The sequence below is a fragment of the Aedes aegypti genome, chromosome 3 (assembly GCF_002204515.2).
Source record: "Aedes aegypti strain LVP_AGWG chromosome 3, AaegL5.0 Primary Assembly, whole genome shotgun sequence".
Lineage (NCBI taxonomy): Eukaryota > Metazoa > Arthropoda > Insecta > Diptera > Culicidae > Aedes > Aedes aegypti.
This window is the reverse complement of record NC_035109.1, coordinates 167648284-167664504: the sequence shown is the minus strand read 5'-3', so window position 1 is coordinate 167664504 and position 16221 is coordinate 167648284. Positions and strand designations below refer to the sequence as shown.

The 16221-nt window shown below is 37.1% G+C and overlaps 2 protein-coding genes across 5 annotated transcripts in view; one reads left to right on the top strand and one right to left on the bottom strand.

Annotated features, from left to right (window-relative positions):
• The window catches only part of LOC5574129, a 33163-nt gene extending 27109 nt beyond the window's left edge, over window positions 1-6054 (bottom strand). Inside the window, exon 1 of one of the 3 annotated variants that reach the window (XM_001661149.2) lies at window positions 5919-6054. Coding sequence is in view for 1 of the 3 variants with exons in the window: in XM_021854156.1 (XP_021709848.1) it covers window positions 5477-5575 (99 nt within the window). In the remaining 2 variants the exon portion in view is untranslated. Of the gene's footprint in view, window positions 1-5476; window positions 5647-5918 lie in introns of those variants that run through there. The other 2 variants (XM_021854157.1, XM_021854156.1) reach the window with 2 other exon arrangements.
• The window catches only part of LOC5574130 (kinesin-like protein KIF3A), a 63586-nt gene extending 49266 nt beyond the window's left edge, over window positions 1-14320 (top strand). For both annotated transcript variants that reach the window (XM_001661150.2, XM_021854155.1), the window contains 3 exons: window positions 11597-12738; window positions 12798-13215; window positions 13278-14320. In XM_001661150.2, coding sequence (XP_001661200.1) covers window positions 11597-12738; window positions 12798-13215; window positions 13278-13535 — 1818 coding nt within the window. In that variant the 3' untranslated portion in view covers window positions 13536-14320. The remainder of the gene's footprint in view (window positions 1-11596; window positions 12739-12797; window positions 13216-13277) is intronic.
• The last annotated feature ends 1901 nt before the right edge of the window (window positions 14321-16221 follow it).

Sequence of the window (16221 nt, the reverse complement as noted above, 5' to 3'; positions counted from 1 at the left end):
GTCATATTCTATAACTTAAAAATTCATCTTCAAGCCGTTTGCGTCATCTAAATCTTGATATTTTTGGCTCTAACTTTGAGGTTTACCCTAATGACTGGAAAATTGCGAAAGTAATTCCCATCGGTAAAACTGATCACCCGGTAGCTGAAAAAGATTATCGCCCAATTAGCATACTTTGTACTCTGTCAAAAGAGTTCGAATCGGTTCTCCACAAACAATTGAATGGATTTTTAAATTGTAACAATCTATTGAATCCTTTGCAGTCTGATTATCGGAAAGCATGCAGCACTGTTACGGCATTGATCAAAATTGATAATGATATAAGGGAAGCTTTAGACAACAAATTGGTGACTGTATCGGTTCTCTTAGACTTCAGTAAAGCCTTTGATTCCATTGATCCTTGGCTGATGTGCAATAAATTGAGACATAATTTTCAAATGGATCAATTCTTGATCAAGTTAATACGGTCCTATTTTTCAAACCGAATGCAATACGTTGATCTGATGAGACATCCGTAATAAATGGAGTCCCACAAAGATCAATTCTCGGACCTCTCCTTTTCTCTATGTTTATAAATGACTTATATCAGGATCACCTAATCGTATAACATCATATAACCGACATTGTAAATCGTATTAACACTGATATTCAATGCATCCTGAAGTGGTGCAATAGCAATGGTTTACACCTAAATGCGAAAAAAGTAAGAGGTTGTTTCCCAGATACAACCGCCAAGTTGACGTTGGATAACGTTAGCTTCTTCTATTTCCTGGCTTGAGACCGTCACGAACTTATGAAAGATTTCTACTAATATAAATCCGATCAATTTTCATACTATTTGTAGCATGTCAATTCTGACCTATTATGGACATTGTGTGTTATTATTTGGTTGGTTCGGTTAACAGTTCAACACCGATAGAATCGTTCGATGGAAGAAGCGGTAACTCGTGCTTCGGTCGAACATTAGATCCACGCATGATCCACTAATATTGGTTGCTTTAATGGGTTTCGAAGCCAGTTTGAGGTTGAGGTACTGCTCCATGAAGCCCGTGAGCTGTTTTCCTTTTTGCTCAAATCGATGTTAAACTTGCCAGTCACGATGATTGACATGATCTCCTTTTGATACTCGAAGAAGTTCCGTATCATGAAGAACTTCTTCTGCTGCGTCGTGGTATCCGGGGAAATGTAGAGGCAAACCTGCGATTCCAGAGCTCGGCCGTCATGGTCCTGCAAGAAGCGATTGGCCTAACTGATCGGTTTGTTTGAGGATACCTACCTGTGCACGATCCAAGCCAAACGTGTCAGCATCATACCGAAGGACATCCAGCTGACTCGTCGTATCCGTGGAGAATGCGCTTAAAATGAAGTTCAGCACAATTTCGAACAAAACGGTCCTTTTTAGGGCCACAAAAATGCATTCGTCGTAAAAGAGTTACAACCAGAGACATTTCATCTATTACTATTAATTGATTAATTAATTTATTTATTTATCAATTATAATTTTGGTTGATTAGTTTTCAACGGAGAGATATGGCAAACAAAGTTCTACTGGTTATAGGTTCCCCTTACTCGGGTCGGGCGGCGATAGCATTTTTGCAGTCTTCTCTGTGTGCGTAAGGTAGAAGCACCGGTTTTGGCCATACGCCAGTTGTAGCCATAGGGGATTATACACCGTTTTACATTGCCAATCGGCATGAAACCTTTTGTGTTCAGTAAATCACATTCACATGATAGAGCTACATTCATTTACTCGTCCAAATTGATTCAAAACATAAGAAAAAAAAAATCATATTCCTTATAATTTTAACTCCCATACACCTAATTTGGCCAGGACACTCCTAATTTGGCCACTCTCATGAGAAATCAATGCGATTGGCCAATTTAGGAACCGAATTAAATCTCTGACCGAAACGGAATTTTCAAAGCAAAAAAAATGGTTTTAGCTCAGTTTTGATATTTTACACACATAATATGGATTGAAAGCTTGCATTTGACATATTTGTAGTATAAATACGGCTTCCCATTTAATTTTTATTGACATTTTCTCTTAAGCTGGCCAAAACCGGTGCTTTTACCCTATTTCGATTCGATCGACAATTTCTTACCAAATCAAAACATCAACAAGGCTGTTGCTGAATAGTTTTAGCTCTTTGTTTGACAAGTTGATACTCTGATCGGTCTAGCATGCATGAAGATAGCGATGACAACAACGGCATTATTCAAAGTAAGTAAAGTTTGTATGGGGGCCAGATAGCCGTAGCGGTAAACGCGCAGCTATTCAGCAAGACCAAGCTGAGGGTCGTGGGTTCGAATCCCACCGGTCGAGGATCTTTTCGGGTTGGAAATTTTCTCGACTTCCCAGGGCATAAAGTATCTTCGTACCTGCCACACGATATACGCATGCAAAAATGGTCATTGGCACAGTAAGCTCTCAGTTAATAACTGTGGAAGTGCTCATAAGAACACTAAGCTGAGAAGTAGGCTCTGTCCCAGTGGTGACGTAATGCCAGAAAGAAGAAGAAAGTTTGTAAGGATGCTTAAAATATATCCCCGAGCCCAATTTCATCTTCTTAACTCGTACCAATTAGTTCATACGGTTGAAATAATTAAATTTATGTTAGATATCAGGGATTTCCTTAGGAAATTGCCTACATTTAGGCGTTTTCAAAAATGAAATCATTATTTCTTTAAAAATTGCATTATTAAGAATTTAGCAAGCATATTCGGATTCAGGGAGCTCATATTTATTATGTAGAGTCGTTTGAAACAGACAAGAAAAAATATGAAAAATGATCAATTTTGAATTACGGTACATGTAATCTTCTCAATACGTCAAAACCTTATAAAAGCAAGAAAAATGTGCTTTTCTATTGAAAATAAGACATGCCTCAATATTTACCAATTTTTCAATAGTTTAGTCATGGAAATCAATAGTTTTCATTATTCGAGTAGATTCGTAGAAAGATTTCCAATCGATTGGTGCAAGAATCTTGAAAATCTATGCGGGATTTAGTAAGTTATTAAGAGTTAAAATCTAACCACTTTTCGTGACGCGATCGATTTTTCGTTTTTCGAAATTGTACCCCAGTATGTTGCCGTAAGACGTTATCCAACGTCAAAAATTCAAGCTTTGATTTTCCGGTCAAAACGATTTAACATGCAAAACATACCATTGATACATGTTGGGGAAGATTCTATTGAATATTCAAATGTTGTCAAAAATCTTGGTCTTCTTATGGACAACAGCTTAAACTGGAACGCTCAAGTTAATGCTGTGTGTGGTAAAATTTACGGTACACTTCTCTCTTTAGTACTGCTAAGGCATTGTACTCCACAACATATTAGAGTTCAATTAGCTAGAACTCCCATAATACCGTTATTTGATTATGGCGATGTGTTATTTGGCCTCATTTCTAAGAAAAACTTGAAGAAACTAAATCTAGCTTTTAACTCTGTCACTAGATATGCCTAAGAAACCATATCAAGTTATAGCAAGGCACTGCTTGGATGCAACTTCACAAATCATCTAAAATTGAGTATGTGTGTTCAAACTCACAAAATACTTAACAATCCTCCAATTTATCTCGGAAACTTCTTTAGCTACACTCGATCATATCGCTCTTACTCATTAACAGTTTCACGATGTCATTCAAACTACTTAAAAGAATCATTCCGACATCGACCTGTCAAAAATTGGAATGACTTACCTCGAGATTGCAAAAATGAAATAAATTTTCTTCGTTTCAAACGAGCAGTTAACTTATTTTTTAGTACAGATTAATTGGTATATTAGTGTTAGTTTTAGAATAGTAGCATATACTTTGAAAATCAATACGCGGTTATTTATGCTATTATAAGTAGTTTCAATAAAATTATCTTTTTATGTGATTTGATTTCAAAAAAGCACACGAATTTTTGGTTTTGAGAACCTTCGAAAAATAAGCCGCACCCCAGTGTTCATTCAGGCTCATATTCCGAACATCTTGATTCAAATTCTGAATTATCATTCAGGGGGCCTTCCTTAGCCGAGTGGTTAGTGGTTCCTTAGTCCGCAGCTACAAAGCAAAGCCATGCTGAAGGTGTCTGGGTTCGAATCCCGGTCGGTCCAGGATCTTTTCGTAATGGAAATTTCCTTGACTTCCCTGGGCATAGAGTATAATCGTATCTGCCACACGATATACGAATGCGAAAATGGCAACTTTGGCAAAAAGGAAGCTCTCAGTTAAAAACTGTGGAAGTGCTCGTAAGAACACTAAGCTGAGAAGCAGGCTCTGTCCCAGTGAGGACGTTAATGCCAAGAGGAAGAAGATTATCATTCAAATTAACAATATCACAAATAAATTAATACCTAATATCGCAAATAAATTCGTCTGAGCTTGTTTCGGGCATGAACTACAGAATCGTGACAATCTTGAAGTTTAAATTTACATTTAAATCATTAAACTTGAGATGCAAGATCCTTGCCACAAACATTAATATAATTAAAATAAATAAAAAAAAACACTTGGGCATGCCGTTTTGTCTCAAATTCCAAACATGATTTATTTTCCGAACACTGAACTTTTTAAAGCAATTTTTCTAAAAAAATACATCAAAATTTCTTCATAATTCTTCTATGCATAAAGTGCTTTACATTTAAAAAATATTTTTATTAAAAATTAATTTTTACTTTTGAAATCGCCAATGTGTGGAATTTGAGACAAAATGGTACGTTTTAACCTATTCTCACCGCCAACGAAGGTAGTAGAATATCTTTCATTATTTCGTACAAGCTTAAAACCGACACTTTTTAAGATAAATTCAAGAAAAAATAACAAAATTACCGCCAATGCTTCAACAAGGCATTTCAAGCATAAAATATTACATAAATTCCAATGATCATGTTTGCAATTCAACCCGAATGTGTTTTTGTTGATCTTGTTAGAAAACCACGACCGTTTCACGAATTTCTCCTGGCGCACTTGTACAAACAACATAAGGTGAAGATAAATCGAAGCCAAACCCCAAATTTTCAAGAGCACAAATCTGGAGAACCGTACACCCGTTTGATCTGAAAACTTAATCGATTGGTCACCACCAGCGAGTGACCAATCGATTAAGTTTTCAGCTTAAACGGATGTTTGGTTCTCTAGATCCGTGCTCTTGAAAATTTGAGATTTGGCTTCGATTTATCTTCACCATAAAAGACGAAGGAAATGTGTGTGCTTTTGTCATTGCCACGTGCAGCAGGCAGTTCGGAGCATAGAATCCATTCACGTTTTATGCCCTACCCTTGGGGGTATCCCCAGCATAAGTAGTGTGAGGGCAACACGAGAAAGCCTCACGACGCGATATTATGCATTGTTATGTAGACGACGCCGACGAGCAAACTCGTTTGGGACCCGCTTTTTAATCATTTGAGAAAACTGTTCAACAATAAACAAAAGAATACGGGGCGCGATACGCATGTAGGTGTTACATAAAACGGGTCACTCACGACTGTAACGATTGCTTCATTTTCTTTTAAACATATTGTTCTAGCAGCAGTTCTGTTGGCTGCTATCAATTTCAGTTCATAATTCTGCTTTCGTGCCATTTGATGTGTATTGTAAAATATATAGGTCAAATAGATATCACATTAGTTTTTTATGACCATCGGATTGTTTCTGAGGAATTCAGTGTGCACTTCAAACGTTTCTCTCCAACTAACTTAATTGATTGATATTTCACCATTGTCAAGTCATTCACTCCCTCGTCCAGGAGCCTCTTTCTGACGACGTCGACTTTGACTTTGACCGTTGAGAAACACACAGAGACACACCCATATCGGCATTTTCCACTCATAGGCTCTGTTTATGTCTTCACCAGGGGGTTATCCTTGTCTGGAGAGACGATCCAGCATGGGGCAAAGTTATAGAAAACAAAGGAAAATAACTAACCTAACGTGATTGAATTGCTGCACGCGATGTGTAAGGTAATGTTACGGTCCGGGAAAAAGCACGCGGCAACTCGATTCGAATGTGACCGTTATCGAAGAACGCGCTCAAAACACTAAACTGATGAACGGTGGGTGATGTTGATGTGACTGTGCCTTGGGATTCGATCGAGGGGGAGGTCATGCTTGGTATCTTCTCTCCTGTTCGCCGTCGCATGAACTAGATGTGACTGTGTTGGGTTTATGTTATTGACTGTTGTACGGGCAGGCAGTGATTCGGTCAATGAAATGAACTAGAATGAATATTGTTGAGGCTTCACAGCGATCTTCGTGATCATAATCGGCCGATAATATGCGTATTTAAATTGTTGTTGTTTACTACATAGTAAAAATTTGGTATATTATACGGAGGTGTAAACAGGGCAACGTTTGAGCTTCTTAGAGGTGTATAGCTTTCTGGCTGAATTTAATTTAACTGCCTAGATATAGAGAAAACAAAACAAAACATCAAAACATGGTTTTTGCTTCACACCCAAGTTCACACCGCTCATTCGCTTCTATATCAAAGACTGAGTGTCCTCCCAAAATTTGAGCTAATGCGGATGTAAACTGAGACTACACAAGCCCTCCAAAATTTGTATGGGGACTGCTATAGATAGACAACCAAATCATTTATTCCATCAGTATTGTAAGACGTATTTCTGAAATGAGAAACAACATTTTTGAAAATGTTTCTTAATATAGGTTATCTACTCTACCAGCAAATAGTTTTTTTTTTCAGGTTTCTTCCTGATTGTAGTTTTTGTTCACCTGGTTTCGGAGATATTCCTATGATCCTCGACCACAATTGTACTCAAACAGTAAACCTTTTAAAAAAGTTATTTGAACAGAATAATTAGTCACATTACCGAGCATTCAATTTTTGACAATGAAAGTACGTATTCCAACATGTGCATTGGGGTGTCCCAAATTTTAACTGCGTCAGAAAACTTGGGGGCTCAACTTACAAATGGTAGCTAAGTATGTTACAAACAAACTTTTGTATGGGGCCCTGTTGAGAGTTTTTAAAACAGTCCAATTTTTGTGACTAATGTCAAAAACATATTTCTAGTTCAGCAAATTTGATACTCATTCTATTTTACTTTTTGCGGATCCTTCAGGGTCCAAATTATCTGATTTATCAAATATTCAAAAACTATGATTTTTCTAGCACGGTCTTACTTTGAATCATCAAAAATGTTTATGCAGCATGTCTTTATGTGAATGGAGTTACTCTCGTATTGTTTCCATAGTTATACCAAATTAAGTTAAAAATATCCAAGAATTTTTTTTTAAAGAAAAAATTCTGTGTGAAGAGTAGTGCACTATCGGATTTCCATCGGTTTATGGGAGCGAATTTTGGAAATTGAAACACACTTGTATGATATTCAAAAAAAAAAAAATGCTCTGAAAGTCACATTTCCGTTCCACAGAGGACTCACAATTCTCAAACTTAGTTTTAACTCTTATAGGCCTGAGTGAAAACAAAATTGCTAAACCCTCTTTACTCAACGAATACTTAACGGATTCAAATATTTTTTTGTTTATATACTCACATATATCTTGTTTCTAGAAGCGGCCAGAGGAACTCAGTAATATTCCAGTGACAGGAGTTATTCCGGTGGATCACTGAGTCAATTCGGGTAAAAAAGGGCCATTTTTTGGGACATGACAAGTTATCTTTATTTATTTTCAATGACAATCATTTTAATTTGCATAAATCATTGAGATCTGACATTCAACATTACAAATAAAGAGGTTTACACCATACTTTTGGGAACTTGTAATCAGAAGACACAGTGTGTTTGTTTGACAAATTGAGACATGAATTCGCGAAAAAATACGCGTTCTAGTGAGACTCGAACTCACGACTCCGTGTACGCTAGACCGGCGCTTTAACATTTCGGAACCCTTGACGAACAAAGCAGAGAAAGAATCATTCAAATCTATTGACCCGTTCGTAAGCCATTTCGTGACATTTTTTCGTGAATTTCGTGAACCGCCAATCAAATAAAGATGGGTACATACCGGATGATCAGTTCGTTCACCACCTTTAAATGTATTAAGGGGTCATCCAAAAATGATGCCCATCATTTAGAAGAGGGGAGTCTAGGAAAGTGTGACAGTGCATGTTTTGGAAAAAGCATGACAGAGGGGGGAGGGGGGTTAGAAATCCCGAAAAACGATGGACGTCATATTTGAATCTTCCCAAAAAAGGTGATCTCCATTAAATCTGTGCTCACCAGTCATTTTCTATAGCTAAGCTGCATGTCTGAGTAAAAATTAAAAAACACTTAGGGCCCGTTTTTTGAAGTTACACCATTTAGATAATATAAGTCCACAAACTCAAAGCAAATCAGAGATATTAAAACGGGTTTTCATTGGCCGTGATTATTAGAAGAAATATATTTGGTTCAAATTTGATTTCTTTTTCGGTTTTTCGTAACCTCTCGGCAGAATTTTTTATGAGAGGGTAGATGAAATTTGTAGTTACGCCCTTTTTTAGGTATTGCTGTTAAAAGCACTTCTTTACAATTGATAAATTAGGCATTCTAATACCGTTGAATATGTTCAAATGTTTTGAATGTCAAATAGCACTTACATGCCGCCAAAGTCTTTCCCAATTAACTGAATTTTCAAAAGACTTAAACGCTTTAAGGCATTACAGAGCTAATTTTGGATTATTAGTATTGCATAAAATAAATTGCTACAGCCCAACTAGTTGCCCCCTCGGCTGTTCTGACTAACTTTGTACTGTCACTTGACCTTCAATTGCTGAGTAATGTTCTATTCGTCAAACCATGACAACCAACTGACGATTCCGTTTGGTCTTACTTGATCGACTATCTTGGTGAATATCTACAACTTTTTGTACTCACGTAAACGGTGGAACAAGTGATGACCACAACAGTGAAAGAATTTTCAAAATCAGATAACCCGTGCGCAAGCCATTTCGTGACATACAAACACCATTTCATTTTTATTTATATACGATATAAGTATGGAGCTTGGTGATCTAATGACTACCACTTCTGCTTGGTGAGCAGAAGGTTATGGGTTCAATCCCAGGCCCCGTATGTTCGAACAGTCGCAATAACTAGAAACGGATGTTATACCGTTTCTCTCTCTTTGCATTACATCATTATTCTGATTTTCAAACGCTTTACAATTTAGTAATACAGTCAAGTCTCCTATTAGACACTGCCACCCACTTTACCACCACAAGTCAGTCATAAACAAAAAATTAGGTCCATCCTATTAAAAACAAATGAGAATTTGCGGTGGGTGGCAGTGTCTAATAAAATACCTAACTGTATAATATACGGGTGGGAAATAAGCGAACAGTTCGTGGGCTGGATGACGACTTCGTGGACACCAGGTCCGAATCACGGAGAAGAATCATTTATTCTTCTCCAACAGCCCGCGGTGAGCTTCTGAAAGTCAAACAACCGGACGGAAATAGTATTATCAATTAGGAGAAACCTTTTGATATGGCAAGTCCTGCACTGGTGGTGACTAAATGACAATACTATGTAATAATTCTAAAAAGATACATGAAATATAGTAAAAACAGAGTTGTTACTGGGTTCTGCGTATCTCCACTATCTTGGTTACCGGTAAATGGTAAATTGTTCTGTGGTCCTGTTGGTTACCTACACAAACTGAAGATTTCTTCGTTAACTCTACTTTTTTTAGGACGAAGTAGGCCGTCATTGAAATATGTACGTATCGTTGATAATTGTTGCTCAATCATGTCATAATTTCGAATTAAAGAAAATCAGTTTGTATTACTGATTTTTTTTCCATCGCACTTTTTATGTAGCTTTTACGGGAATCGTAGGTGACACAGAATGAACCGGTGAACCCATGAACTATTCTCAATCTATCGGAGAAACTCGTAAGAGCTACGTGAAATTTTCGTATGATTCAACAAGGGAATTGATGGAAGCTAAATGAAGTTTCCAGTACAACTGAAATCGGTATAAAAGATGCATCATTTTGCAATGAAACAGCAATATGAAACTAAAGTGACAAATAAGGTGAATCAATAATAAAAACGATAGATGATATACACACGTTTGACTTTCGGTGAGAAAAAAAACTGGTCTAACTCCAGACTATCAAAGCCGCTTACCAGTCTAATTCTGATCCCTCTCAGTAGAAGTGATGCAATTGTTTTCTTAAAACAATACAATTTTCATCAATATAAGCTTATCAGCGACAAGTACAAAATTTACCTTTAGATTAATCTAATTAATAACAGATAAAATAGCTGACTCCGCTTACTCTTGAAGTTTGTTGACTGACGCCATCATAACACAGAATGAACCATATAAGGAACACTTGCAGGATAAATCAATCTATGTGCGAAATTTCCACGTAAACTTGATAGGTTAGCCACAGTAAGAATGACTTGAGCTATGATTCGGTGATTGTTACCTTAGTCAGGTAAATCCAAGAAAAAATCATTCCTAGGAATCTACGTGATTTTTTACGTAACTATGATATTTGGATTATTTTGAGTGGAGGAAACGTTGAAAAAATGTATAAAAAGACAGAAATCGTTGCAATGCTGTTTGTTCGAGTTTTTAAAAAGCCGTCTTTATCTTAAAAGCATGTAAATTCAATTTACATGTAAAAAATCTGAATTGAGGAATTTTATGTTTGATGCCATACCTAAAACAAGTTACTGAAAAGTTGTTGTTTTCTAATGATTTCAAGTGATTTTTCATCTGTGATTAAAAGTTCAGGTTAATCTGTGCAACAAAAGTTAAGATCCAAGCATTCAATCTAGACTATATTGGCTATTTTGTAGAAAATATCAATGCGTTAATGTGTACCTATTTCATTCTGTTTGGTAAAGCATCTAGATTCTTCAGATTTTTTTGCATTTCAGTCATAACGTAAAAGGGAAGCCTCATACCTCATATATTATTGATCAGTACGATATTATATACACACTCACGTTTTACTCACGCAATTTTTAAATAGGTCAGTGACAGTGTGTCATTTGATGTCAGGCAATGAATCGCCCCGACTAGTCTACCAATCGTTTCAACATGTATCCATTCCGCTCGTTCTAGACGAAATGTAAACCTCATCAAGTGCATGGGATGAGTTAGACGTTTATATGGACATGTGCTACTTCATTAGAAATGATTGCCATAACGGGGGATCAAAATTAAATGAATTGAACTTAGAGGTCATCTCGTTTCGGAACATCGTCGTCCTACATCTAGAACGGGCGTATGGAATGTGTGGAAGAAATTTACAAACAGGATGGGCGTTAATTAATTCGATCGTCCGCCTTAGTTACGAGAGGGATAGAGGTCACTGAGCAAGAACGTCAACATTAAATTTTCAAAGATTTATCTCGCTGCAAGCGTTGTAAACGACTTACTGTTGAATGCACTATTGAAACAAGACAATTTATGATTTTAATGAGGTGACATTATGTCTTCAATGGCTGAGCAATTGCATTGACTTGAATAATGGTTGTTACCAATAAGTTTACGTGATGTTAACAATAAAATTACAATTACAATTACAATTACAATTAAGTTATCGTATTCTTGTACACCTTTACACCAATTACATTGGACTAAAACTAATTAACCTTACATTCTTCTTTACCTTACGCAGATCGATTTGTACATTGATACCGCCCGTCCGATTGTCGACAAAGTACTGGAAGGCTACAATGGGACTATCTTGGCGTACGGTCAAACTGGCACCGGCAAAACCTATACCATGTCTGGTAATCCGGATTCTCCGCAGACGAAGGGTATCATACCGAACACGTTTGCCCATATCTTTGGGCACATTGCCAGGGCTAAGGAGAACCAAAAGTTTTTGGTGCGGGTAAGTTATATGGAAATCTATAATGAAGAGGTTCGTGACTTACTCGGTAAGGAGTTCAACAAAAGCTTGGAAGTGAAAGAGCGCGCAGATATTGGCGTGTTCGTAAAAGATTTGAGTGGTTATGTGGTTCACAATGCGGATGATTTGGATAACATTATGAAGTTGGGAAACAAAAACCGTGTCGTTGGAGCGACCAAGATGAATTCGGAGTCTTCGCGTTCTCATGCTATATTTTCGATCACAATTGAATCTAGTGAAACTGATGAGAGTGGTAAGCAATATGTTAAAATGGGAAAGCTGCAGCTTGTCGATTTGGCTGGTTCGGAAAGACAGAGCAAAACACAATCCTCAGGATTAAGATTGAAGGAAGCTACAAAGATTAATTTGTCTCTGTCAGTGCTTGGCAATGTAATCAGTGCCTTGGTTGACGGGAAAAGCACTCACATTCCATATCGTAATTCGAAGCTTACCAGATTGCTACAAGATTCTCTTGGAGGTAATAGTAAAACCGTTATGTGTGCGAGTATCAGTCCGGCAGATTCAAATTATGTTGAAACAATATCAACATTGCGCTATGCATGTCGCGCCAAAAGCATTCAGAATCTGGCTCACGTCAATGAGGAACCGAAGGATGCGTTGTTGCGTCACTTCCAGGAGGAAATTAAGGAACTCAAACGACAATTGGAAGAGGGAACTTTTGTCAATGGCATTTGTACAGATGAAGACGAGGAAGATATTGACGATGATGACGAGGAAGAGGAAGAAGAAATAGAAATCGATGAAGACAAGGAAAAAGAGCGTTTAGAGAAGAAGGAAAAGAAACGCCGAGAAAGAGCTAAAGAAAAGAAAGAAAAAGCTGATGCAGAGAAGGAATTGCTGGAGAAGAAGGCAATTGAAAACGAACAAGAAATTAAGCGGGCTAAGTACGCTTCACAACTTTTCTGAAACATTCAAACATTTTATTCATTATCATTACTTTTAGGTCCGAGCAAGACCAGCTTCGCGCAAAACTTTCATCCCTGGAAAACAAAATTCTCGTTGGTGGTGAAAACTTGTTGGAGAAAGCACAGGCACAGGAGGTACTTTTGGAAAAGTCAATGGCAGAATTGGAGCGTCGTACCAAAACCGAACGGGAGCTTGAAGAAAATCTCCAAAAGATTGAAGCCGAACGAATTGATATTGAGGAACGGTACAGCTCTCTCCAGGAGGAATGTGTTGGAAAAACCAAAAAGCTGCAACGTGTTATGTCGATGCTGATGAGCATCAAGTCTGAGTTGGCCGATCAACAACAGGAACAGCAGCGTGAAAAGGAAGGCATTTATGAAAACATTCGAAGTCTATCAAGGGAATTGGCTCTCTGTGAGTTAGTCATCAATTCGTACATTCCAAAAGAATATCAGGTAAATCACACCTTCATTACACAATACATAATTAAATTCTTACGTTACTTCAAACTTTAAAGAACATGATCGAAAAATTCACTCACTGGAACGAGGACATCGGCGAGTGGCAGCTAAAGTGTGTCGCATACACGGGAAACAATATGCGCAAAAACGTTGCCGAACCGAAGGTCAACACCAAAGAGACGGATCTGATCGATCTGTCGCATGTCTATTTGAGTTACAATACAGATTCGGTCACCGAGCCAATGCGAGCCAAGACGGCTAGGCCGCGCACGTCAGGAATAGCTCGTCCAACCACGGCCAGAAAGTATTACTAAGTTGTAAGCACTCAAGTTGAGCATATTTTTTTAAAGCGCACATCCAAAAGATCAAAAGTTTTACTAGCGAAGAGGCTTTTTTCGTGCATTGTGTTGTTGTTATTTTTCGTGTTTTTATAGTTTAGGTTTTGTTCGTTTATTTAGCAAGCAGTCATAACATTCACAGCTTTTTAAGTTATGTGCAATCAAGTACTAGTCCAACGACATTAGAAAACTATATTTTGTTTATTTTAATTATTGTTTGATTTTATTATAACTAAATGTCTAGAACATACTATCAGCAGAAAAGTGAACTATAGTTTGATAAGCATACATAGGACTATAAATGTTGCTGTGGTTGTGACAATATTCCAAATGTAGGTTATTTTAGGTTGAAGTTTATTGCTTTGCGTAGATTTCAGAAGGCTTTTACAGCAAGATTATCGGTAAGAATGCTATAATTTGGGAGATATTCTTGTAGTGAACCGCATGAACAGAAATGCTCGAATCATATTGACACAATTGGTGCGTTAACTACACGTGACTTATATTTAAGGTATTATTCTTTGAATAATATACATCGATGATTTATGGAATGATAACTCACACAGCATCACATTTTACTTATCGATCATTTATTCTCATAGTATTTATCGTTATTGAACAGCCCGCAAATGACTCACAGGATTGAAAAAAAAAGAACACACGTCGTTACTCAATTAGCTAACACACAAAAATATTGCTTGGAAAAAATATACTCACATTGATATTTTATATCGACACAATAAAATATTTTCTGTTCATCAGATCTTGATTTGTGTTTAACTAAATATGAAAGAAATCCGTATTTTACCAACATTGGAGGAATATTATAATGCTACAATGGATTCCTTCTACGGACCTATGTTTTTTGTGTGTGAAAAAGTTGTTAATGACCTCTCCAAATACTGTGATAAAAGTTGTCGTGATACTAAAAATGTATGAACCTAATATTCAAACATCTCATTTTTCGATCTGTAAATCGATTTTTGTTCAATAATCTTTGCCCATCACTTGAATTTGTGGGAATTGCAGGGTTCTAGGGATGTTCACTTTTCACGCAGACCCTTCACATTGCTGTATCTTGGTCAAAAATTTCGCCGATCGCATGATGTTTGACCGAGATATAGCCGTATGAAGTATCTGAGGGAAAACTAAACATCCCTAGAAACATGCAATTATCTCAAAATCAAGTAAATCATCAGATCGGTGAATTTTTTGGACTTACCAAATCAACCAAAAGTTCAGATAAAGGGCATGTTTTGGCCTAAGCAGCTCACTGTTTAAGTAATTAGTCAAACTCCAGTTTACATAAAGTTCATTCAAGTTGCTGTGTAGAATGATATTTAATACCATATAGTTACGGAAAAAGTCCCCTCCCCTTGGTTATGCGACCTTGCCGCAATGGGAGGGCATAATCCATTAGCATTAGCCCATATGATGGAAACCAAAGGCGTAACCTGTAGTGGTGGCATCACATTTTGGCATTTTTTTGCTTAAAGCAGCGTCATAATTCATATGGCATAGATGCACTGATATCTCGGATGTGATCCAACGGACATTCTGCGTCATTGATAGAATTGATGCCCATTTCAAATAATTAATCTATTCGAAGTGGACTAATACTTAATACTATTGGTGACGATCAGTTTGCATTTTGCTAACCAGGATGATCCGTAGCCACTCTTACTATTAGCTAGCTAGACACATCGTTATCATGTACGACGTAGGGAATATTACTCTGAGGAAAATGACTAGTAGATTCACTGAGTACAAATAAGTGGCGACAATCTTACCAGGGCCGAAAACTCCAGCTCCGGTATTGTTGCTTATCTTTGACCCGTCTGTATAAAATACAATAGAACCTGGACGTAAACTTGGCCCACCTGAATCCCAAATATAGCGGCTTGGTTTAACTACTTTGAAGGGAACATCATAGTTGGTCTTCGTTGTCATCCAATCTTCTATTGTTTTCATATCTGAATTCAAATTGAATTCCTTGTTGATCTTCATGTGACCCACGGCATACAAATTAACAAGGCAGGCTCTTTAGTGGTGTAAACATCGAATTTGGTTGTAAGCATATGACGTCACTCCTATCGTACCATATACCATCTGGATCACTAGATCATTTTTTTTCAAAAATTGTTCGAGTTTCGAAATATATCACCTTCTCAATATAGTACACCGTGATGTGACCAATCAAATCACCATCGAGTAATATATTATAACCTGGGAGATGCGAACAAAAATTTAACAAGCAGCCAGGCTGCTGTCAAACTAAAATTTTCGTAAAAATGATCTGAATATGCCTAGAAATTACGGTCGTAATTTCGTTACGCTAAAATTTCGTATACAGTTTAAGTATCGCAAAGACTCCTAAGTGCTAAAGAAAAGTTGTGGTTGGCCCAAATGGTTCATAAATGTTTTACAGCTGATATAAAAAGTGTTTCTAATTAACATACGTTAAGAAACTTTCTGATTAAATAGATTAATTGGATTTATTGTCTGTATTGAACTGATGAAGCTTTGTGTGAAGTATTTTAAGTGTGCTCTTTGAATGTGGTTTCCTTCGAGACAAGCATACAAACAACGGTTAGCACTGGTGGAAAAGATTGTGTTCAATTTGAACGACCTAAATGTTCGAATTCGCACCCCCTAGATTATA